We start from the raw sequence: 26,679 nt of genomic DNA on the forward strand, positions 1-26,679 counted from the left end.
AAATGAACAATTTATAAGCAGCAGGATTGGAGAGAGTTTAATTGTAGTTGTTTTACATTTATGTCCACTTTTAAATACCCATGACAGCAGGGAAGTTGCACATTGGCACCAAATAAATACTTAAAAAATATTTACTGTGTGTAATTGTACAGCTGGGATATCAAATTAAAAAGCGCCCCAAATTGCAAACAATATTTTCCGTTGTACAGTAGCAATGCCTTAAAAAAATGACCTATTTATGCTTTGTAGTAAATGCATTGGAGAGCTGCCAAGTCACTACCAAACATTCAGTGTTGCAAAGAACTCTTTTAAAAATCAACTAACATTCTATGCAAGTACTTAAAAATGTCATGTCTGTGCTATATATACTTTTATTCCTGGTTGTACATCATTAGGGAACATTTCTCTGCTTTTTATTTAACTAATTACGTCTCTATCTAGCAGAACATTTATAGACTGCAAGTAACCTGAAGTATAAACACCATGTTTTAGATTTTTAGCTGCAAAAAAAAGGCAAAATCATAAAATCCCAGCAATATTTTCAGCTGTTAAGTGTTTGTAGCCCTTATGTTACTGACCTGTAATGTGTAATTGTAATGTAATGTAATGATGGACAATTTAATGTAAACCCCACCCATGAGGTTTCAGTGTACAACATGTAAACATAATGGTGCTACATGCTACACGGGAACTGCTTCTTCATAAGATCAAAATTTAAAAAAGTAGCAATCCCTGTACACACTACATAACCATTTCAACATTTGCAGTACATATGATATTTAAACTAGCAAATATTTACATTATTTATTAAAGATATTGCTATATTTTTAAATGTAATGCTATCTACATTTTCATAAATGTATTAGCAATAGCAATAGGGTTGAATGATTTTTTTCCTTTATCATGCACTAGCTGAATACCCGGTGTACCTGGGTATTTCTTTATTGCAATCTTATATTATACTATATCTTATATTATACTAATATATTATATTATATTATAATATATTATATTATAAGGATCTTACTGTTGAAATGTCTCGATGCGTTTACGAGTCATGGTGGAACATAGCAAGTTTGGTTGAAATGTCTCCATGTGTTTCCTAGTGATGACATACACACATAGATACATACATCTAAATATAGCTCTGACATATAGCACAGTGCTGTACAAAGATGGTGCACTCACATGAGTCTCAGTCATATGTATGGCAAGTTTGGTTGAAATGTCTCCATGCATTTTCGAGTGATTGTGGAACATACTTATACATGCATAAAATTTTATATAAATAGATGTACAGTGTTTCTGGGGTTCGCTCATAAATAAAATCAGATTTGTATAGACTTGTGCAACACATTTATATTAATTGGTTTGTCCTTTCCATTTCTGTTTAGCTCTTAATTTCCATCACTATTTCAAAGGTCATTCAGTTTGTTTCCTAAATCCAACATGACAGAGACTGAAGGGAAAAAAGGCCAGCTAAACAAGCATATCACTACACAATCACCCCTCTCACAATTCATTTATCTAATTACTAAAACACTGTCACAATATTATTTGCAAGTTTGTTTGCAGCTTTCACAAGTGCTTCATTCAAGATGGCTTAATCTGTATCGTATGGATTGGAATAAATAGTATTTTCATTTTTGTAAAGAAAAACAACTTGATATATATATATATATATATATATATATATAATTATAAATTAAATTATTCCCAGTGCAACATGATAGTGGTTCTTTCTGTATTGTTCTTTTTCACAATGAAAGGCAATGTAATTGATTAACTTAATGTACACTGTTTCACTTAAATGTACTGGGTATTTTACAGAAGCCACAATGGACAAAGGAGCAGCAGTGGAGTAATGTAAAGGTGAATATAGTATGGTCGGGGGTGGACTTTAAACAAACCTGAAAGGTGAACGTTTTTTTTTATGTACATGTGCTTTACCATTGATCTACCTATGGAAGCAATGGGAGGAAGTAACTGGAAACCTACACAAGGCTAATGGCTGTCTCCCTGATACCCCGTTCTGGGTAGCTGCATGAGCAGTCAGAAAGAACTGTCAACAATGACTAGTCTGTGAGCTATCACATATTAAGAATACTATACTTAGAAGGACCAGAAATCTCTTTCCACCCAGCCATCTGAAATAAGTGGCTGGGGAGGACAGAGATTTCCAGAACATGATATCAGGGAGAGAATCTTTAGCCATGTGTAAACTCCAGGTTTCTTCTTCAATGCCCAAGGAAGGTGTGAGTATAATCTTCTGTTACAAACACTTGTTTACATTAGGAAAAATAGACAGTTAACTGATCAGGACTGCACATGATTGGATGATCCAAATGAAACCTCCATGTTTAATACGATCAGTGAACTCTGCATTGTATTTCCCCATGTATAACTCAAGATTACTAAACAAAGCTTTCCATTCCATCAGATACCTTGTGATCCTCTCCAGCCATTTGCACATACATATGCAGTGAATGTTTGCAGTCCTACACTCCAAATATGGACTGTTTAGCAAATGTGATTGGGTCTGTGCACTTTGCACTGCCACTGTTCTTCAAAGGACCCTACTGTAAAAGCCTGTTAGTGTTTTTATTATGAGGCTTGACCAGTGGTCTGTTAATAATAGCTTAACAGTAGTAGACTGTATCCATTTTTTTTAAATATTTTCAGTTTTATTCATGCTCCCCTACACAGCCCTTCACATTTACTGATTTTATTCTATAGATCTCTACACAGAACAACTGAATACAGCTGGTTGTCTTTCGAACCACAGTCTGTATCTTAGGTTCCCTGGAGCAAGTCTTTTACTTCAGGATTTTCTGTAAATCACTCAGGGATATTCCACTGTGGTGTTTACTTGAGCTGTCATTGGAAACAAAAGACAACTGTGAAATGCTATTTGTTGTTTGGAGGACACCATCAAATATCCCTTGACACTAAAATAGGGATGAAATAGAGAAAAAAAGATGCAACATTTATTTGTAAATACACATTTTAATAAACTTCATTTTTACATAAAACTTCCTATAACTGGTATAGGAGTTGGCTGACACACAAAGCAATGATTTATGGTTCATACATATACTTTTGTTCTTAATCCATAAATCATGCACAAACCTGTAATCCATAAAATATGTTCCTCATCTGAATATGTAGGATGCTTAAGATCATATTTATTGTATGTTTTAGAATGCTTCAAAACATTAATATAGGGTGCCATGGTGGCTTAGTAATCAGAATTCTGGCCTCATGGTAATGGGGTCCTAGAACATCACAGCCAAAACAATATCTGCATAGAGTTTTTATATTTTATCCATGGTTCATTGAGTAGTCTTCCATATGCATCCCAACAAAACAGATACATTTTAATATCCAGATTATGTTGATATAAACTACTCAAAAACAAGTAGCTATGAGTCTTCATTTAGTCCATGTGAGTGTTTTAATTTCAATACTGATCATTCTGTTGTTTAAAGCCTCTTATGACTCCTCATTTTCCTAAACTAACCTGTTAAGATTCAGTCATTCTGTAGTTAAAACTTCTTCAACACTTAGTTGGGTATTTGACTAAAGATGTTTCTAATTAGTTAATGTGTGTTGCTAACTACCACATTGTTAAGGGGTGCTCTGGAAGACAATCAAGTTGTTCACAAAATTCCATTAGACTTCTAGAGTAAAATAGGTGGCACACTCAATAAAGCACTCAACAACGGGGAAAGAGCACAATGTCTGGTATTTTGGGTGTCATTTTTTATTTATTAGGTATTCCAACCTGTATGCTTGAGGTTTGGTGGAGAGGAGTGTGCATTTCGAATTAAAGGAAAACTTTTGGCAACTAAAATAATACATGAATTACATATTGGTAGTTAGATTAGTCTAATCACTCACAAATATTCACTTATTTCTAATTAATACAGTATTAATCAATCATGTGGAGTAATAGCACATCACCCATAGTACACTGCTTTGTCAGAAGTTTAAGTAATAAAGAAAAACCATTATTGGTTTTCATACTGGCAGCAGTTAACACGTGCAGCTAAAAATGAGCATTCCATGCAGGTCTGGAATTCAGACGTTGGTTGGTATACATACAACAGCAGCCAATATACCAAAATAGTGAAAACATCAACATTTATGTATTTAAAAGTTTAATAGAAATTTCAGGTAGTTTATACAATCTACTATTCCTGACCATTTCAGGATGGGGAGAGTTTTAAAGAGAAAGCCCAGTGAATTCTTTCAGGTACCATCAGGGCTTACCTGTCTGTTTACAAACTGAATGGCCAACTATACATGCCATCACAGTTTTGTTTAACTTTAAGGGAGATTTAAGAAGAAAGAAGAAAATTCACAATTAGATTTTAACATGTATGGCCAGCTTTATACTGAACTAAATACAGTAAATCCAACAAACAATCTAGCTGCGTTACATTTCCACAAATGGCTACCATATACTTCTCTCCATGCTGTCGTTTTGTGAAACTCCTAAATAAAATGACTGTTGCATGTATCTGTGTTACAGTACTGTGCAATTCTGTTTGTTGGCACGTTATAAATTAAAGATAATAATAAAATACAATCCTATAATACCAGCTGTAGTAAAAATACCTCCGGTTGTAATCTTTACTCTCTACAAACTTTTCAGTATGCTTCTGCAAATGGTATTGACCGTCCTTGTAACTCACAAAACACTGGACTATTAGGCTTAGAGTATCTTAAATATGCCTTTTATGTGTACTTTACACCACACTGAACAAGACAACTAGGATAATTAGGCCACAGATGCAAAATTACAGCAAATGATTTTGGTAATTTTTGACTTATTTATTTTAGCTTGATCTGTTCTTCTCTGGCATAATCATGACCCCAAGGAAGGAAAAAACACTTCTTGGATGAACAATTAATCAACAGCTTGAAGTGACAGATATGGCGATTCAATGCCACATCTCAGAATATTAAATGTAGGCCACATTCCTCAATCTGTAAAACCACAGAGGGAAAAAGTCCCTGTTGCATTTGCCCTTTCATGGAGAGGGAAATATTATTAGAAAGGACATAAACACACTAATTAAATCACAGCAGTATGGCTGAGATGACAGCTGGTACAGCGTGTGACTGAGCTGATCCATATCTGTGAGCAGGAGGCACTTCACGTCCAATCCATTCACTATTAGGTCCTCTCGTGCTTGCTGTGCAGACATTAAATAATAGCATATCATTTCCATGGATGAAATGATTTCAGGAAAGAAAAGAACGCTTTTTCAGCTACTAAAGCTTTTGTTAAGAAAAAGGCAATAAAAAAGACATTACCTACCAGCTAGCTCTTTTTTTTCCTTTTATAATGCGATAAAGATGTAATAATTCCATTACCTTTCGTCAGCGGGATTCTTAAAAATCAACACTCTTTGCTTATCATGCTGTGAAACACAAACAGAGCTAAAGGCATGGTCGGCAAGGCACTGCTGAAGCTATATTAAACCGAGAGAGATCAGCTCTTTTGTCAAAGAAGCCCTATCTGTTTCATTAGGACTGGGTCTAATTCAAAGCTGTTGAAAATGCACTGAACATACTGTTTTAATAACAGCATACCAAATTGTTATCCGCCTAGTAATTCTCTCAGCAATGCATTAATGCATGTGTCTATGTTGTCATGAAGACAGGCTTCTTGGAGAAACAAGGCTATTTTTCTAACACGTTCACGTCGTAGTGGTAAAAACTGCTCAATGGCGTGTTTTTTTTTTAACTTGTGATACGAGTGAGATAGCAGATGGTTGATTTTATGCGAGCTAGGAGACACACATATACCAGATTAATTTTCAAGGTCACTTTACATAACAAACAAGCTTGAAAACACCAAGGTGTGCTCCAAAGTGTTGAAAACTGGGAATAGTTTATTTTATGTTCTGTTACAGCTTGCAAGGAAGATCTTTTTTAGTGTCATAATCAAAATAAAATTAGAAGAAAAAACAAAAGGGTGTTTTAACTGGATGTCTATTACAATGTTGAACAGTTGCCTTTTGCTAGCTATAATTTTTTGGTTATGTCCTGAGATATTACATTAAACACAAGGTTGCAGGCAGGGCCTTCTGGATTTTTATATTTAAAGTTACAATGAATTAGCCATTCTGTAAGACGTTTTTTTAGTTCCCTCAAATCATTAAGCACTGTAGAAAAAGTTGACATGCTATAAATGGTAGAAAAAAATTAAATTTGCAAAAAAGAATACGATATGCAATAAATACCAAAATGTATTGGGATTCATTTTCATTTCTGATAATTATATAAGGATACCTTATCTTGTACAACTGCAAAATCAAGACTGTCATTAGATATGTAACTGTGTATGTATATAAAGACAGCAATATATAACTTTTGTCTTCTTTTGCATTTTGCAGTCATAAGGCCACAAGTAAATCTGCATGTAGTAATAGGATAGTCTTTAACTACCACAGATATTCACCTCTGGCTGTTTCTGTTGGATATATATATGGTTATTTCTCCTCTGGTCTTGATAAAAATGATATAGTATTGTTATTGCATACTTTTTTTTTAATTGATTTTGGATCTTTGGATCTGACTCTAAGAAATGTACAGATCTGCAGAGTTATCATTGGAGGGAACTTTATTTTATTCTCTCTCATTCAATCTACCAATGTAAAACTAGTTTGAGCCCTGAGTTATACCACAAATGCTTATTTTTTACATCTGTTAAATTTTAATCTCTGGTGCTTTGTATTGAGGTGGTACCACAAGATGTCTGATATTACCTTTCTTGCACAGAAAACATCCCAACTACCACCACCCACCTGTCCAGAATTACTGAAGAGGAACAGTTATAGTAAGGGGTTAATAAGGAGGGTGGGGAGTAGTAATACAAGTAGGTAGGTGTCCCTCCATATTAGGAAATGTAAGGCTTCATGTGTAAATTAAGTTAGGCCAGTGTATTTAGTTTTTTTGTTTTTTTTATGTTCACATAAATAGACTGGTTTTTAAGCAACTGAAAATATGTGAAGATGTTTGATGAATTACAACATTCTTAGGTAGGTTTTTTCAGCTTGTTTAAGTCATTGTGAAAAAGACCAATGTCAGATTGCATCCACTAGATGTTGTGTTCTGATTACCAATGGCAGTTGCCCATTTGAATGTGTAATTCAGCATTCCCCATCTTTTCATGCAAGTAGCACAAAATACAATAGAATGCGGCTAATAGTATGTGGGATTGGACTTTACTGTGATAGAGATCTGGGTCTTACAAATGATTTGTAAATATGCTCTCCTGTAATTGTAAATGTAAATTTAAGTTGGGTTTAATTTGGGTAAAAATTAGAAAGAATTGCAACTAACAGACTATTTTTTTTTATAATATGCTAATCATCTTTACTTTTCACTTACATCCCAAGGTCTATCATTGATATTCTTGTTTATTTTTTATTTCAATTACAAAGAGGCCAGCATCAAAGCATACAAAACCTAATAAAAAGGGGAAAAGCATATATATGACAGAAATGCATGTAAAATAAACATGTATTACATTTTACATTTAGTGTGCAATGCTATAGTTTGTGATCAACAGATACAACTAATATCACCAACTAACAAATACTATTAATGAACTAAAAATTATGAATTAAAATGATATACAGTATGTGTATGTAGATAAATACTATCATCAGTCACGTTAGCAAAATATTTAAAGATATAACTCCATGTTCCATATCAGTATTGAAATTTGGCAATGATGACAACACGCCAGAGATAAGAATGACTTCACAGAAAGCACATGCAATGTATTCTATACAATCAAATAAAATCTGGTATATGTCACATTATAAATAAAAGGCTTATATTTTGTTCCTAAGTCATCATGAAATGCCAAAGTGATGCTAATATGCTCATATCCAATGGATTAGAGGTAAAAAGAATCCCCCCCCCCTTTTTTATAAATTCACTGGGTTGCTAGCATTATTCATTGTCTCATTTTAAATACATGTTTTGTGATATTATCAACTATATTGAATAATACAGATAGATTTGCATATCTTGTATTAAAGAGTATTTCGGCCTCGTCTCATTATAAAAGGATTTCATTCAGTATGATGGTTTTAGCAATACAAAACATGTTATGAATTGGAAATATTGTTATTGAACTATAGACTGTTGCGGAGCAAGCTTCTGATGGCTTCTTCACCCGACTATTTAGAATCTGCTCACAGCACTGCCAGCTTAACCAAAAAGGATTAACTCTCATATCCAACTGAGAACACAGATAATTCTCTGTAATTGGTAAAAAATGAAGATGAATGGGTCTGAGAGATAAGGAGCAATTAGCTCATCAGCAGTTACAGCTGTGCACTCAATCCGAAACCATCTCTGGAGTCTTAGTCCTTTTTAAGGGACCCAAGCAGAACAAGAACGAGAAATAAATAAAATAACAGTAGCAAAAATGTATTTCAATAAGCTAAGTACAACACAAGCATATCCAATACTTGCTTTCCTGTTTGGATTTAACGGATATTCATTCTTTTAAATGCAGCTGGCAAAGAAACTTTTAACCTCCTGATCCTATTGATCTGATCTTAAACTTACTTGTTAAAATATTTTTGTTTCAACATAAACCAGGTTACTACTGTAGACACTCCTAAATTCCCTGTCAATTGTTTCATTATAGCAGCATCATCTGTTTGAAAATATAAGCAATTCCCTCATCTAATTATTGGGAGGATTTTAGGTTCATTAACATTGCCAAGGCAGAGAATCAGATGTGCAACTGCAGTGCTGTGCTCAGTGGCCTGAAATTTCTCTTTCCTTCTATTTGATTTCTCAAGGTCTTAGAGACTTTTTTTCTAACACAAAGAAGTTGCAAACTTTTGAGATGTAAAACAAATGTAATAAACACAAGTGCAAGGCGTTAGGCGATTCAAAGGGAAACCATGGCAATTTTTCAGTATATAATTTTTTTTTAATAAACCATGGCAATTTTTCAGTAATAATAATATTGTAACATTTACATAAAATGTATTATAGGAGGTTTTCATCTATACTGCTTACTTTTTTATACTTCATATAGAAATTTGTAAATGTTCAATGTCCAATAATATGTTAGGTAGATCACTTTGATAATAAAACAATTATGTGCTAGTAAATATATTTGTACTATATAGTATAAGAACATTCTCTACTCCTTTAGAAATCAACCTCATTGTGTAGTTCTGTTTATGACAGTTATAATGACCTCTGTTTCCTATGTTTCATTTCATACGGTTTCAATGCCTTTATAACTGATTAACTTCCTTAAGAAATAATAACATCTTTATATGAATGTAAGCTGAACAATAAGATTCTCTCAGGACATCTGTTTCAAGATCATACTCTGAATAAGCATGAACTCATTTCCTACTAAGCAAGCCATTTAATCTTGCTGATGTCTGTTTACAAGTTGTGCATATTGGATATTATTGTGTATCAAAGGGCCTTCTTAGAACTTCTAACTAAATTGTTTTTGCTGTAGATTTATATGAAATAATTGTAGCTGTGGCTGTTTGAGAATGAGGTCTAGACCTAGCAGATTTAGATTTTTATTTTTTAAAGAAGCTGTACATATAAACAAGCTATTAGTGTTTATTTTAGTAAGCCAAGATTTGATTTTGCTTGCCTCTAATTCTCACCAGCCACAGGTTCCAGGTGTGGCAATGCCCTTAGCAAGAAGAATTTACGAACATATTTATATATATATATACATATATATATTACTGGGTATTTATGCGTTCTTTTCCATTCCATGATCCATTCCTTTGCTTGACAGATGTTTGTTACAAACATATATTCCCTAATATAGCATAAACCACTGGTAGTCTATATACCAAGGAGAATCCTCCCTTTACCCAGCATGCAAATCTGGAAATCTCACCATTACTACACAGGTGACAGTCACTGGGAGTATTGCATTACCTCTTGTCATCTCTGCTATATATAAAAGGAGTATATAAAAGAAAGTCCTTTCAATAAAGTCCATGCAAAAGAAAAATAGTTGATATAAATAATTTTATCAATCTGTGTTTCTTAAAAAAATAATTTATTGTATAATAATGTGCCTGTTCCAGAATGGGCATACCATTAACAATATAAAATGTAGCTTAGTTTGTACTAAAAAAACTGCAATGTATTATTCTTAAAATATGAAACCAGCAAATTCATCATACTAACTTACTAAGTCCTCTGCATCCATCCTAAAAAGACCCAAAGCATCACAATAAACAAATGAGCCAAATAATCAACAATTATTCAACATTAACTGCGTAACAATTTGTAGAAGTATGATACTCTGAGGCTGATTTACTAAAAGAGTTGATTACATTCACCCATTTAATTAAAGATGCAGATGAAACATGAAAAGCGTAAATAGGAATTAGTTCTTTCACTTCCTTATTTCTATGTATAGCAGAGAGGTGAAAGCTTTAGAGTCAACATCTAAGCTTTACCAGAGCTGAACTGTTTTGTGTCTTAAGTATTGATATTCACCAATAAGAAGTATAGTAGGGATTATGGAATCGAAATGGGACAGATTAGAGAACAGTGACAAGATGAACTGTAGATTAGAGACAGTAGAAACTGTGGAGTGCGAACAGGAGGTACTTTGGAGACGTGGAAGTAGGGATTGTAAAGCAGTGACAAGAGGAACCGTGGAATGGTGACAGAGGAGATTGTGGAGCAGTGACTGGAGAAACTAATGTAAAATGGTCACAGGCTGAATTAAGGAAATAGTGTCCGGAGGTATTGTGGAGAGATGACAAGAAGGAATGGGGAATATTGATAGGATAGGAATAATGAAAAGGTGTCAAGAGGCATTGGAAAGGGGAATTGGTCCCTCAGGCTAGAATGAACGACATATGTTGGGCTAGTGACCCTGAGCTGAGATATTTCCTTAATCAAACATTGATCAGAGCAGTAAATTACATTAGTATAATCTTCTATGGATTATATAGCTACCTACAATCATAAAGTTTGACAGAAAAAGCCTTCCAGCACCAATCTTCCCTGCTGTTCCAAGACGTTATGCCATAAAGTGCAAGAGAAAGTGATGTTTAAAGATGTAAAAAGGTGTGTCATAATAATTCATGTCCTACTTTGTACCATGAACACCAATCAATAGTAATCTTTCCTTACTATAAAAGGGATAGTTTGTTGTGTCTGCACCCCATTGCCAAAGTCTTCCCATAATTGTAGTGCAGTGGCAGGAGGAATTGTGAAATAGAGACCAGAGGGATGGTGGAATGGAATCAGGAGAGATAGCGGGGCAGAGACATAAGGGACTGTGGAGTGGAGACAGGTGGAAAAAGAGAAGGTAATTGATTGTTCAGACTTGATTTATTAAAGCTCTTCAAGGCTGGAGAAGATACACTTTTATCAGTGAACCTGGGTGATCCAGCAAACCTGGAAAGGAATTTTTAAAGTCACTTGCTATTTGTTATCAAATGTTTTCAATCCTGGAGCAGGTCCATTTAGGTTTGTCGGATAACCAAGGTTAACTGATAAAAACGTATCTTCTCCAGCCTTGGAGAACTTTATTAAATCAGGCCCATTATCTGATGCTGAGAGATCCTTGAAATGATTTTGATCAGTTATGCAGTCAAATACTGTATGTTATCTGTACATTTATGTTCTTGTTACGTATTTACTATTGTTAATAAATTACGCAGTCCCTATTTTTAAATGTGCGAAACAAGCAATACATTTTTACCAATCTCGCTGCCTGTGCCGGTTGACGAAAAAAGTTTCTAAATGATTTCCAACATTCTGCACATTCCTGGGTATGTAGGACACCTGGTCCCCAGCTGCAGTCTGAGGTTCCATCTATTGGCCTCTGTCTCCTGCATAGACATTGGGGTCAGTAAAAGAAGCTAAAGCATGCAATGGGGATGCCAGCCTGCAGAAAACCTGGAAATGTGTCAAAGACAGAGGGTGTGTAATCAAACTTCTTTCTTCAACCACGATAAGTTCAGCAACATAGGCAGGTGAATAAGTCAGCCGTCATTGTGTGCCCTGAATTAAATAATGCTTTCCACACCTTAAAAATAACAGTAACAGAGTCAAAAATAAAAGTGAAATATATAGAACAGCTTTGGCAATTTTTATGCAGCTATTGAACATAATACATTTTTCCTTTTTTTAGAAATAAAATATTTCATTGTTGTAGTCTAACACTCTTACAGTTTAATACGAAGGTTTTGTGCCCTCTTAGCTAAATGATCCCTTTAACTAAAATATTTTGTTCTCACATCCTTGTCTGCCTCTACATAAATATAGCACTTTATATTAATGTTCAGGAGAATTGTGTGTGTGCCATCAACAGCATTGTCTTATCAATAATATGGGCCATATCAAGCAACCTGTCACAAGAAACTACTTGATATAAAGAAGAGATTGCAGACATCTCTGCAATCAATATTAGGACGGCTACAGTATGGAAGATTCAGCTACTGCATATCATTTTGTCAGCATCTATTTCAATGACCAAATGAAGCATTAATTCAAATCATAAATCTATGGTGATTTAAATCTAGGAATGAGCACCTGCCTGCTTTAATGATTTATTTTGTACATTTCAGTAAGCAGGAGATTTGTCCATATGAACTGACAGGTCACCTTCAGATGCCAGCAGCCGACTGTTTATCACCAAGCAGACTAACATCTCATCTTAGCAAGTAAATATTAAACTAAAAGAATCCAATTGATTCTGGATGGAAGAATAAGGCGCTGCAGCCATATATTTTTTTCTCTTAGCCTATTAATGCTTTATTTTATCAGTCCCAATATGTTTTTCCTTTTCCTTTAAATGGTAGCTCTTGTAGGAGGATGTGAACTCAAGGTTATCATTTTAAATTGGAATGTGGGAGATAAAATAATTACCTATTTGCATCTTGGGCTGCCCGCGACTCCCTTTACGTTTTGACCTTTCGCAATTCAGCAGTAACGAGTGTAGTGCTCAACTGTTTGCAATACTTATTTGGAGCAATAATATGCTCTATTAAATGCACTATTTCTCCTGGATTACCATGTCATTATCTAGGAAAGTAAATATTTGCATATAAAAGAGTTTGTCATTTCTGTAAAAAATAAAGTTCTTTTTAAGTACCAACGGTGTACTCGATATGGACTGGATTCACATAAGAGGCTAAGGGAGGCACATGAGACATGGATTTGTTCTTTGTCAAAAGCTTCCTAAATGTAGAGGCACATGGATAAAAATACATGAGTGTGGTCAGGGGCAACACAGTGTGGCTGCCAAAATGTCTTATGCTACTTTATCCCCCGATTGGGGAGAAGCTGTGTATTCAAAAGACTGCAGTGCCCAATGGACCCTCCTGTCAAGAGACCAGATGGAATTAAAAAAGAATGCCACCCCAGTAGCATTGGGCTAGATTCTGATTTGAAAGTGAGTGTTAGATAGTCTTTATGAACAAAGCCAAAAATTACATTGCTGAAATAAACAAATAATGGAGTTGGTTTACTTAAGGAGTTGAGAATCTTTACACAATAATTTGTGTGAATATTCATTCAATTATCTAATCATGTTATGAAAGAATTCCTGTTTACTTATTCCATCTGCACATGATTGGATAATTGAGGGTATTTTCACACAATTTATGGTGTGAAGATTCCTAAATTCATTAGCATCATCAGCATATGTGTCGATGTAAATGCATAAAATAGAAGGAAAATAAGCGGGGAAAAACATTGCCAAAAACTGTAATTTTAGAGCAGATGTACCACATCCCAAAATTCACATGAAAACACCAAATTATATTAAACATAAATATTATTCAAAATAATATCCTTGTAGTATTCTTCCCAGAAAGATAGAAATTTATTGTATAGTGATGCGTAATATGTTGGTGCTATATACATCCTGTTTATTACAATTCAGTGCTCAACCCAGAAATTTTTGTAAGCTGGGTGGGAAGAAATTCTAGGTGGGTGGAAGCCCCTCAATTGTGACGCAACTCATCTGTAACCACCCAAAAACAGCCGGGTGGTTGCCGAAAAGTGCTGTGTGGTGCGCCCAGCTAAAAGGGTCTGGGGAGAACACTGTTATTAATAATAATAATTAGATGTCAGATTTCTGCTGCTGGGTGATCTTTTGTGATAGTTTTCAGCACTGTTATTTTCTATAGATAGGGAGAGGAAGTGGCACTCCACTGCGCTCCCCTTGATAGAATAGTATCGTGGTCATCCTCATTCATACATTCATTATTCTTGCAGGACAGACTGGTGAAGACCACTGTACAAATGCCAGATTGATATCCGAGATGATTGTAACCATTTGTTTCGGGTCAAAAATTATCTAGTATGTATGTAGCTTAAGATGTAACATTCTTTACAAAGACTGATATTATGTAGCTGTATTTACCAAGTAAAGAATAGTAGTAATACATAATCTAAAATTAATAAAGGCACATTAGATACAATTAGAAATAATATAGAGTGTGGAATATGTGGAAAACAAAATTTCTATATATATGTCCAACATAATCTGGAATTATTACTTAACTTCCAGACAAAAACTCCACAACTATCATTTCAGATGGTACCACTTTTGAGTATTTTGTCATCCATATAACCCCAAAATGTCTAACCTACAAGGTTTTTCATGTGATTCTATAGAACAATCCACATTTAGGTATGAGGAGGCCCTTGGATAGCTTTATTGTATGCTAAAGTCAATTACCTCTGCAAATTTCAGCTGCTCATCTCTGTCAAATTAGCAGCCAAGCAAACCATAGCATGAACCAGGAAGAAACTATCCGCTCAATCAGAGGCAGATCAGATTGTATTATAATCAATGAAAAATTGACCAGCAATTTAACGGACTTGCCTGGCAAGTTCATAAAAATAGGGATACTGTGAGGCTAAAACTCTTCTCCATAAACACTTTATATGTTACCTTTAAAAATTTCATCATATGAACTGCGATTCCTGTTTCCTTATTGCATCTACACATGATGAGATAATTAAAATTAATATTTACACATTTCATTGGGTGGAAATTATCTGCTTGGCATTTATATGCATCCAAGCTTACAACAGAGAGCCTACTTAACTGATAATATAAACATATTTTAAGGATCTCCTAAAGTTCACCACCAGTCCCCTCTTTTTCAAGCCACCCACATTCCCTCTTCTTTCCCTTTTCTTTCAGCCTTGCATCCTTGAATTTCTTTTGTTGTACTGTTTAGCTGTGTTTAGGACACCTTCTTATATTGAACGAAACATTGTCGATAGCATATATGATCAAACAGTTAGGGAGGCAGAAAAGCATTGGGCCTGATTTATAAAAGTTCCCCAAGAGAAGAAAGACTACCAATGGAGAACCTGGGTGATCTAGCAAACCTGGAAAGGATTTATTAAAATTATTGCTATTATTTGGCTGATGGTTTCAGTCGTGGACCAGATCCATTCGACGTTTGGTGGATCACCTGGGTTCACCCATGTCCGTATCTTCTCCAATCCTGAAGAGCTTTAATAAATCAGGCATTGTGTGTTTCTAGATGATATTGGGACAAGCCTGAAGTTTAGTTATTGCAGCTTTACCTTATTACTGTATTTAGTGGGGAATATTTAAAGGAATGCATGCAATTAGGGTTTAAAAATGAAGTCCAGAAAAAGTTCCCACAATGCTAATGCAGAAAATGCCTTGTTTTAAGTATGGGTGAATTAAAAAAATATTTAATTTAAAGGTCATCTTCCCTATCCAATAAGTTTCTCTACGTCTACAATTAGATAAAGGGGCTTAGTTGTTTGATACAAAGCATAAAAGGTTTGCACAAGGGAGCAAAAAGATAATTTAAAAAAGTACAAAAATTATTAATTCACTACTAGGCAAAATTTTGACCAGGTGAAATGTCATCTGAATAAATTTAATTAATTGACAATTATTCATTCATACATTCACTAAATAAGTAATTGACAGATTCTAAAAATGTAAACAAACTGGTCAGTGGTGTATTTACATTGGTGCTGGCTAGGGAATTTGCAACAGCAGTATTTGGCATGTTAAATTCAGCACTCCTTGTGACTGATGTGGATTTACATAACTAGATGTTGTGATTAAAGATGGATTTACTTCTGTGGGCATAAATAATGGTATTTATTTAATTGCTATGTGTTGTGTTTTTATATTAAATAAAGTTTTTTTTATTGGTGTTTTTTAAACTGTTAAGGTTATTTCTTTAAAAATTTTCTTTCTGGGATTAGGTTCATAAAGAGGTCGGCAAATTCCTGCCTTTAGGCCAGATACGGCCGAGCCAGTAGTTTGTTCCATGCCTAACGCCCCCCTGGTTGATCCGGCCTAATGCAGACCGGCAGCGCGAGGCTCCAGAGCTGCGGGTTACCGGCCAGGATTGAGCTGAAACAACCTATCGGAGCGCTGGAGCCACATGCGGCTCCTGAGCCTGCTCTTGCTGTGGCTCCTTAATTCCCTATGTTCCCTCTCCTCTGCAATGCATACAGAGAAGAGGGGATTCCCTTCTGGGAGAGTCCAGCATGGAGTGCTCCCGCCCACCCCATAAAAGGCCTGGTGGCCAAAAAAGATTGCGGACCTCTGTGTTTATATATGCTTCTGTACCCATTCCATTAGATGAAGGGGCAGCATTCTAGGTGGTCCTTTATTAAAGGGGCTTTCATAGTCCAATAAACCCCCCCTTCCACACACACACCTAAGCCCCCCATAACCAATTTGGAGACTGTTGTGAAGATATGGCCCTGTCCTTCAGAATGTATCCCCCATTGTTGAGAGACTGGGGTCTGGTATGTCAAAGGAGGATAACACATTTGCTGTCCCCCCTTTAAAACCCAGCAAAGTTCAATGTTAGAAGAAGGGCCTGAAATCAATATTAGGAAGATCATCCTACTCTGTTTCTGTATTTTAATAAACAACACCACTGTGTGTTCCTCCTCCATTTACCAGCCATGTGGTTTCAGTAATAGCTTAAGATGTTTTGCAACAGCAGTAAAGAGGACATGCCCCTATAATATAAGATAAAGTAGATTTTTCAAGTTGAGTTTGTAACTGAAGTGACAGACTAAAAGGAATATTGCGAACTGACTTGGGACAAAATCTATTGTTAATCAAAGTATAGAAATGCTAATGAGCTAAATTCCAATGCAAATTAACCCTCTTTCAGTGTTTAGAGCTGTATGTAACAGCGACTAACCATATTTCTCCTACCATCAGAGTGGGATCAAATAAAAAATGACTGTGAATATGGATCTGTGAATAAAAGCAGATTTATTCTTATCTATATTTACCTATATTTATTGCTAGATTCTTCTTACCCATAAAGTACATGATTGTCAGCCCTAATGTTGGCTTCTATACAAGTTTGTTTTAATAAACTAGTTTTGAGTGTCAACATGCCACAGTGTTCAATAACAAACATTTATTTCAAAATGCAACATGTAGTTAAGTGTTCTGAAAAATCAAACATGGAATTTGAGTTGAAATGAGGGATACGTACCAACACTTGAGTTTAGGTCCCCATTGTCAGAGTCTGCCCCATGCTGTGTATTGCTGCCATGATAGTTGCTCATAGCTTCTAACTTGATTTTTTTAACCTTCATTGCTTCAGCTATTGCAGCATTAGTAGCAGCAGCTGCTGCAGCGGCGGCTGCTGTTAAACCTAGAATTAAAGAAATATATGTATGTTATTACTTTTATAAACAATTAGTTCAAAACCAATCAGAAGTAAATTTAGTAAATAGCAACACTGACAGAAAAAAACAACAGTAAATCTCTCTTTACAAAACAAAATCAGAAACTTTTCAAGTGAAAAGGCTGTAAAGAAAGAACTTGACTTTCCATGTAAATGCAAGCTACTTTTGTTTAGTAAGTTAATAGGGGTGAGTGTTTCACAAAATGTAAGAATTGTGTTCTCTAAGCCTAAAATTTAACCCTAAATTCAATACAGACCTTTAATAAAAACAATACAGAAATTAGCAAGAGCAAATAAAATTTCCACCAAATTTTGTCCAGTATTTAGAATAACCAAAGGTCTGGATACATTCATTATTTGGCAGTTTTAGACCATAACAGGCTGATAATTGAAAATATGCATTTTTTTAATGCAACTAAGTTACAAAGAAACCCATATCACATACATTTATTTTGTATCATTGTGTGTAAGAAAGTAGGGGTTTACTATAAGTGTACATTATATTTTATATCACACAAAATGTAAAATGATCACCTGATGATTTAGGAAAATCCCATTAGAGTTAAATAAAGCTGATTATTTACTTTTCAATGCAACAAAATGAAACAAGCTTATTAATCATTTGTCTGAACCAAGAACTCATCTAAGTTGCCCAATGGCATCCAATTAGATTCAGACTTTCATTTAAAACATTTATTTTCTGGTGCAGAACAAATATTAGAGTAATAAGCAGACCTTAACTGAAATGTAAAGATCTGCTGTGTTATGGGGACAATTTAGAAATGTTAATTGCGTCTAAGCAGTACCTGAAAGATTCATCATGCGACTCTCTGAAATATGACTGTGCCTAGGCACTCCTGTGTATTCCGTCTCATATTTCAGAGTAAGATCATTTATGGCACCGTATGCCTTAGACAGCTCAAGATTTGGAGTAAGATTTTGTTATGTTCATTAGGCTTTTCTTATTGCTGGAGAGAAAGTTACAGCACAAGGATCTTCCTGTTTCTGCTCATTTTCGTACTGTCAATCTGCTCTTTCTTAGTCTTGGTCAGGCAGCCTTGTGGAAAAAAAATGGCTACAGTAATACCACAGGCAATATTGGTCACTAAGTTACTAATCTAAGTTTTAGGATCCTATAGGATCAAGTGACCTTAAATCCCACTTTTACTGCTTTTGTGTATTTCCATTGAAAGGGCTGAGGAACAATTTAAAGTCACGTAAGTTTTCTAAGTTGTTTAGTGACAGATACGGTAAGAAAGCCACCACGTAGGCTAGGTACACACGTGCAATAACTGTCCTTAGAAAACGAATGACTAACGACAGATCAACGGACGATTATTTTGAATGATTATAATTCTGTACATGCTGTAACAATACGATCGTTCAAATATAATCCACCAATAATGTACACACACAAGATATGATCGTTTGAACAATGCAGGAAGTGACATGTACAGGAAAAAGTGTATAACAGAACAATCCACGATCACTGAACGACTGTAGACACAATAGATTGCGAACGATGGTCGCCCAATCAGATCCGCCAGGACCGCCGTTCGTTTCCAGCAACAATCCTCATTCATTGATGGCCAGTCATTGTGCACTTTTTTTGTTAATGATTATGGGAGGATCGATCGCTATTCGTTTGTTTCCAACGATAATTATTGTGTGTACGCAGCCTTAGTCTTAGCCTACTCTGCAAACATAGGAGTTCCTCTCATAATACAGTAAAACCTTCACTGCTGGAAGGATTATATGCAAAATATATACCCTAGAAGCTCCTCCTTCCCATTGAAATAGTTTTGAATGAATACATTTTAAACCTGAGCATATACAGATACTGGTTGGTAATCAAATTTATATGTAGAAATGTACTCTTATCTATGTAAAAACAATGAGGTTCAGAGTATTATGTGCTGAAATTATCCAACGTTTCAAAACATGGAACCTAATTTATTAAAGCTCTCCAAAGCTGGATAATATAAACTGTCATCAGTGAACTTGGGTGATTCAGCAAACCTGGAATGGATCTGGCCCATTATTTAAAACATTTGCTAACAATCAAAGAAATTATTCCAGGTTTGATGGATCACCCAGGTTCACTGGTGAAAGTGTATCCTCTCCACCCTTAGAGAGCTTTAAAAAATCAGGCCAAGAGTATCTAGAGAGATCCACGATAACCGATCAATGTACTGGATGTCTTCAAAATTCATCAATGTCTTATTTCCCAGACAACCAAAGTCTGTCCATAAGATTGTATGATTTTCTCATGTTACTTCCATTTTAAATAAAATAAATTGAAGTCTACTGTCATATATAGAGCACAACCAGGCATCCAAGTTGTCCATTTTATAATAAAACTCTTTGTTAGCAAATGCAGATGTTTATGTGTATGTCATTACTCCTTGGATTTACACATACCATTGACAGTTGATGCTGAATGTGCTTGGAAAACCTCATTCTAACTATTAGAAGAGAAGCAAAGGAAACATGTGGCATTACTACGCAGTCTTAGTTCCCAACCATCTGATAGGCAGATGGCATAAAACTGATTGTACAGCTGAAATGTGGTGGCACATCGTTTAAAGCCTTGTTTGTATTCTAAGTGTTACCAGAGCCATATTGATATACACAATACATCACAGCATTATTGGAACCGTCTTGTTAGTTTCAATCATAAATGCTTGCAGTCTTGATTTAATCTCCAAGGAACTACTTCCATGGCTGTCAAAATAGTATTTTTAGCCAAATCAAAATAAATATTTTCTAAGCTTCAAGAATGTTGTTGGTCTAATAGCCAACAGCTACATATACTCCTCCAATGATACTAGTTTTATCCAAAAGTCATAATATAAATCATCATATATTATTTTCGATATCTACTCCATTTTAAAATTTAATTTATAGTACTTTTAACACAAGTAATCCTGCTTGCTTTTATATGTAAAGGACATCAGTCATTAAGGATGTGCCAAAGATCAAGAAAGTTTTACTTTTGGTGAAGTTGACATGTAAACATGCACAGGCAGAAAAAACACAATAAATTATAGTAAACATGGGTAAAAAAAAAGCAACACGTTACAGTATTTTTTCCAGATTCTACTCTACAGATTCCTCTCCCTATGCTATTGATTTGGTAAAATCACCAAACATATCAAGTCAATAGGAATAGTCATTTAGGGAAAGAATTATTAAGTTTTAACTGGCACTTCACATTTCAAACTGGTAAAATCATTTCTGCATCACCTAATGCTCAAAAGATGTTAAGAAGGTGCTCTAAAATTACACCACGTGATTCTGTGTCACCTGGTCAAAAAATACAAGATTTGCAATGCAGATTCAAACATAAATAATAAAAATATATCAATGTAAAAAAAAAATATACTGGATATAAATATACTAGTTTAAGATGTGCAGAACGCATGTGGATTTAGAGCTGACAAACTTCATAACACTTCTTGGGATGCTTTAATTAATTAACAGGATTTGTTAATAAACAGTTTTTATATAGCACCATAATATTACGCAGCGCTGTACATTAAATAGGGGCTAAAAATGACAGATGAATACAGCCATTGACACAGGAGGAGACAAAGAATTTGCACCTAAAGTCAAAGAAAACAAATGCATATCCTTACAAATACCCACTAAAGATGCCATAAATAATAACACCAAAAAACTACATTTTGATGACTTGGTAAGACTCTTATCCAGGTTGCTGGTCCAATGATCTATTGATGAAAATGGTGGGTAAAATAATGGTTTGATTAAATGTGGTTTGTTTATAAGGTGGTAATACCACGTCATGCTAAGATGCTTTTTAAACAGGTAAACTAATGACTATAGAATATTTTTCCCAACTGGTTCATTCTCAAGGCTGGGTTTACTAATGTATACATAAGGCTAGTACCTGAAGGTGAGGAGACAAAGGGCCTAATTTATTAAAGCTTGCCAAGGCTAGAGAAGATACTCTTTTATTAGTGAAGCTGGGTGATCCAGCAAACCTGAAATTGATTTCCTAAAAGTCATTTGCTATTTGTTAGCAAATTTTTTCAATCCTGGACCAGTTTCATTTCAGGTTTGCTGCATCACACAGATTCATTGATGAAAGTGTATCTTTCCCAGCCTTGGCGAGCTTTAATAAATCAGGCCCAAAGAGACAACCTTTCTATCTCTCTAAATTATATGTCACACCTTTTTTACATCTTTCATGGACAACAGTGATCTCAGATAAGTATATATATATATATATATATATATATATATACACACAAAATATTCTAAACTAGGTAAGGACCAGAAAAAAAAACTGGGTGTCTAAGTTCCCTGAATACCAAAGGCTGTGTGTGTTCAGGTTTAGGTGATGAAAATATGCCAAGTATTTTAGTTTGCAATTTCTGGGGTGGCTCATCCTTAAAAAACACTTTCATAATATGGAAGGCTCTAAAGAGTAAGTACACCCGTGTGGTAAAGCATACAAAACCTACCCACAATCTACTTGCTGTAAAGAAAAAGCGTATTTTTTAGCTTTAAGGTAGAGACATTTCCTTCATCAAAACTTCATTGATCAACACAAAACTGTTTTTTAAATTAGAGGTGTTCATCCTTTCCCATACTAAAAAAAAAAGAAAGAAAATTATACATTTTATGGAAGTGACAAACCAGGTTGCTATAACTTCTCTTGCTCTTGTTGCATTATAAACCTAAGACAAATTAAATTTAAAAAAATATCAAATGAACTCCTACTTTTGTAATACGTTTGTAGGATTTTAAAAATATGCTAAGATAAAAAAGTCAAAGCTAGAAAATATTTGGAAACATGCATAATACATGGACCAAAATTACCAGCCTGTGCCAATATTGCCATAAGCTTTGTGAGCATTTTACTACAACTGGTAGCAAAGCATAAAACCAGTTTCTAAATTGGGAAAATGTAAGTGGACAAGCAAACATAGAGACACAACATCTGAGTCTGAATAAACTAAGCAGATACCTACATGAACTACCGTCACAGTCTATCAAAGAGACATGAAGTGAGGCAAAACCTCCGCTAACCACCAGAAATAGGCATCCTCTGCTACAAGGGTTGCTACAGTGTAAGTAGGCATTGCAGTATTTCTTACACTGGTAAAACTTCTGTCTTCAACATTACAAGAACATATCTAGCTGAATGTGACTAACTGCTACTACTAGATATATAATGACCTAGATACATGGAGGCAAGATAAACGTTACCCAGATAATATTTACCTTGGCCAAGGCCTGTGTTGTCAAGCACAGCTTAAGAAAAGGTAGGTAGGGAAGTTGTTTTTTTTCCCTGGTCATATAAGTAATGATATTTTAAAGTATAGTAATACTTTATAGTCCAAAAAAAAATTTATAAAATGGGCTAATGTTAGGAAGAAAAAGAGCCCATATCCTCTATCAATCTGTTATCTAGGTCTATCCTTCCTATATTCTACATTTTTGCACTCTGTTGAAATTTCTCTCTAATGTCCTGTCTGGTACAACTACTCTTTCTCTAAAGGAGCCTCAGTTATAAAAAAAATGACAGTGATACTTATTCTTCCACAATTTATTTAAAATGAAAAAAAAAAACAGTTTTGGCTAGACATACACTTAAGTATAAGGACGGTTTATAAATATGCCAAGATCTTACACACGGTTATTTATGTCTTTTATTACTGTCAGTGGATCCTTCTGCTCTGTTTTTCCTATCATGCTGACAATGTTAGTGGAAGGAAGTTTCTCTAATTCATTTTAAACTTCACTCAGATGTATTAAGTTTACCCTGGAGATAAGGTTAAGACGACTGTAAAAATATGCACCATGTACAATTCCTTCTGCTTTCACATGAACAAAACAAGATGTACAATGGCATATATATTTGGTTACACATTTGGTATACAGGGAACCTGTTAATTATCTTCTCTTTTTAGCATACAGCTAATTATTTAGCAGACAGCTGTAAAATATAAAAACACATTGATGTACACAACAGAATTTGCACAAATGTGCAAGTTAATTTTTTTTACAACATACAAGATCAAAACCTTCTATCTATTACATTATGCATTTAATGTGTAACCTTGTGAAAGATCATAAATTGTTACTTTATCTAATCAAAGCATGCTTAATAATGTAGAAGGGCAAAGGTTTAATTTTGTGAAGTATTATTTTACACTAAGTTTAGTACAAAAAACTACAAGGGGAAAAAGGCAAGTAAACCAGTAATAAATGATCCTTTATAGCTTAGGGCATTGGCCTAGTTAATAAACTTTCATTGAAGGTTTCTTTCAACTGTTCCGGACAATGAAGTAGAAAAAAAAATCTTAAATTACAGCCATGTGTGAGTTTTAGGCTTTATTCCTTTTATCTCCACCTCCACAGTTTAGTTTAAAAAAAAGATAAATGAGATATGTAATTGATTCTCCTGACTAAAAAAGCTTTGTGTAGAAAAATACGGCTAAAGAATATATCCACCAGACCTAACTAAAAATACATCCATTCAGCCCTGTTATCATTCTATCACAGATATTAATAAACTTTCTGAAGACACCTATGAAGTTCTGCTACCTTTTCATTTTATGGAACCGTGAAGTGGAAAATGTGTTTCAACTGCTATGCATAACATTAATAATTATTATAATTATCACCATTGTTACAGATTAGTTGACAAGGTTCCAACTAAGTTAGAAGGCAATCAGAGGTCCCTGAGGAAATAACCCACATAAACAAGATTTTGAGTTGTTATTGAACCCAAAGTCCCAGGGCAGTAATACAAACAATGCTAGTTAAAGCCCAACTAAACCCAAAATCGAACAAGGCAAATTCTCAACACAATTATGTTGATTAGTATGTAGGTAATTCCAAAGGTATCTATAAGTATTACCTTTGAAACTGAACTTTTCAAATTCACAAGCCCATTGTGTTGCTGTGTTTGGTTTTAGACGTGCATCTACACACACAGTCAGGACATCTCTTGCCTTTTATTTTTCCTGTTAGTAGATTAAAGAACAACTCCAGGTTTAATCCCAGGTGCAACAGAAGGAACCGAAGTTGACAATACCTAAAGCTAACTGTCATTTCTACACCCCTATGGCCAATTATTGGCCATACAAGGAAATCAAAGCACTCTTTGATTGGTCAAGGAGAAGGTGTGCTACTTGTGTTAAATAAATTTGATGACCACAAGCATAGAGAGTTCTGTAAGCATTCTACTTAAGAAAATACTAGAAATGCACACATCTATAAACACAGAAAAAATGTAATCAAGTACAGAGAAAGAACTTCAAAAGAACATGACCTAAACCTGAACTCCAGGATCGAAAACCCTTTGCAGTATACACCTATAGAGTGAAGCATTTCAGGTTGTTAATGGGAAATTGTTTTGCCACTGATGTAATTCATTAAAATTTTACTAAGCGTGGTACTTAATACTTGTGGGCAGAGCAGCACATGACAAATTTAGTAATCCCAGCTCAGACCCAACTTTTCAGTAATCATTTAAAACAGTCGGGTGGTTACTAAAAACGTTCCGGGTGGTGCACCTGGCTAAAAGGAGCAGGGGAGAACGTTAGAATACAATATAGATGATAGTCTTTAAATTCAGTAATATGGTTTAGGTCATTTCATGTGTTGCTCATGCAGATTGGAAAGCCAAAATACAGTCACAATGTGAACAAAATGAGCTTTCCAGACAAGTTACTGAAGACAGTGGAATTAATGCACTAAAGGGTAGAAGCTGTTACAAAGTGTTCACTGAATTTATACATCAAGTCCAATGGTCCCTATCAAATGATCATGTCCTAGGAAAGAGCATGTTTTTCTTTGTTTTCTTAACACATAATTAGGTATCTAGAATAAACACATGTTTACATTATATACTAACATTCACTTTGTTTAGTGCACAGCCTCTACTCTTTTAGTAAAATCATTCTATTAGATTAGCACAGCACAAACAACTAGACAAAAGAGTTAGCAAGGGCAACCTATATACATTTTCCCAGCACATGTTTACTAAGATGAAGTATAATAAAAACTAAACTCACTTGCAGAGGCTCAGCTTTCATTAAATATCTTGAGTTCTTACATTACATATATTTGTCCCTCTTAAGCATTAATGTGGAGTTTTGTTATTATTCCCAGGTTAATCATCAAGTTGCAATTTGTACATTATTATTTGTTATTTATGCTAGGCTATCTTCAGTAATAATGCCAAATCCTAAACTGACATTGCTGGGAATGGAAACAATTTGATCTTATCCAGTTGCACTGTTCTATTCTTTGTATTACAACATAATGGACATATTGAGATTTCTGGGAAGCAAGATGCAAAACAATCTGTGAACCTGAGCATGTGATGCAATAAAACACTCTACTATAAACATTCTCTGAAGAAAAGGAATGCATTCAACATTAATAAATATATATATTTTTGTTGCTGAGGCTTTAATCTGTCACTAGTTTAGGTACTGTATACCATCTACAAATGCTTTGACTTTGCAGGCAGAATCAGTATTAGCAGCATATATGACATTATACTTAATGTTATCTAGGGTCATTACTTAGGGTCACAGTGATAATTGCATCAACAATAATGTAACCACAGAAATAATTTGGAATAGTCAATGGATCATTGGATCATACAAATGCCATATTTCCCAAAGGGTGTAATGCATATAGCTTGCCTTAGATTAAAAAACTAATAATAATTTGATCAATTTACTAAAAAACTGATATTTTATTCATGCCATTAATCCAACTTCCTCCTGCTAAAGAAGACCTTTGAGAACAGCTATTACCAAAATATTCCAGGGCCCTTATATCCTTCCGTATTGGCTAGAAATGCTTTAACAAATATAAGCATTTCCAACTCCCAGGCATAAAACTTATCTGTGAATTAGCAAGTGTACCAGCCCTACATCTAGAAATGGTTCTGGGAGTTGGGCAATGTTTC

At 34.7% G+C, this 26,679-nt stretch overlaps 1 protein-coding gene across 6 annotated transcripts in view; it reads right to left on the reverse strand.

The window, feature by feature from the left end:
- Positions 1-26,679, reverse strand: part of DACH1 (dachshund family transcription factor 1) — a 205,823-nt gene that overhangs the window by 76,383 nt on the left and 102,761 nt on the right. For all 6 annotated transcript variants that reach the window (XM_072410494.1, XM_072410505.1, XM_072410497.1 and 3 more), the window contains exon 3: positions 17,526-17,687. In XM_072410494.1, coding sequence (XP_072266595.1) covers positions 17,526-17,687 — 162 coding nt within the window. The remainder of the gene's footprint in view (positions 1-17,525; positions 17,688-26,679) is intronic.

Source organism: Pyxicephalus adspersus, chromosome 1, assembly GCF_032062135.1.
Source record: "Pyxicephalus adspersus chromosome 1, UCB_Pads_2.0, whole genome shotgun sequence".
NCBI lineage: Eukaryota > Metazoa > Chordata > Amphibia > Anura > Pyxicephalidae > Pyxicephalus > Pyxicephalus adspersus.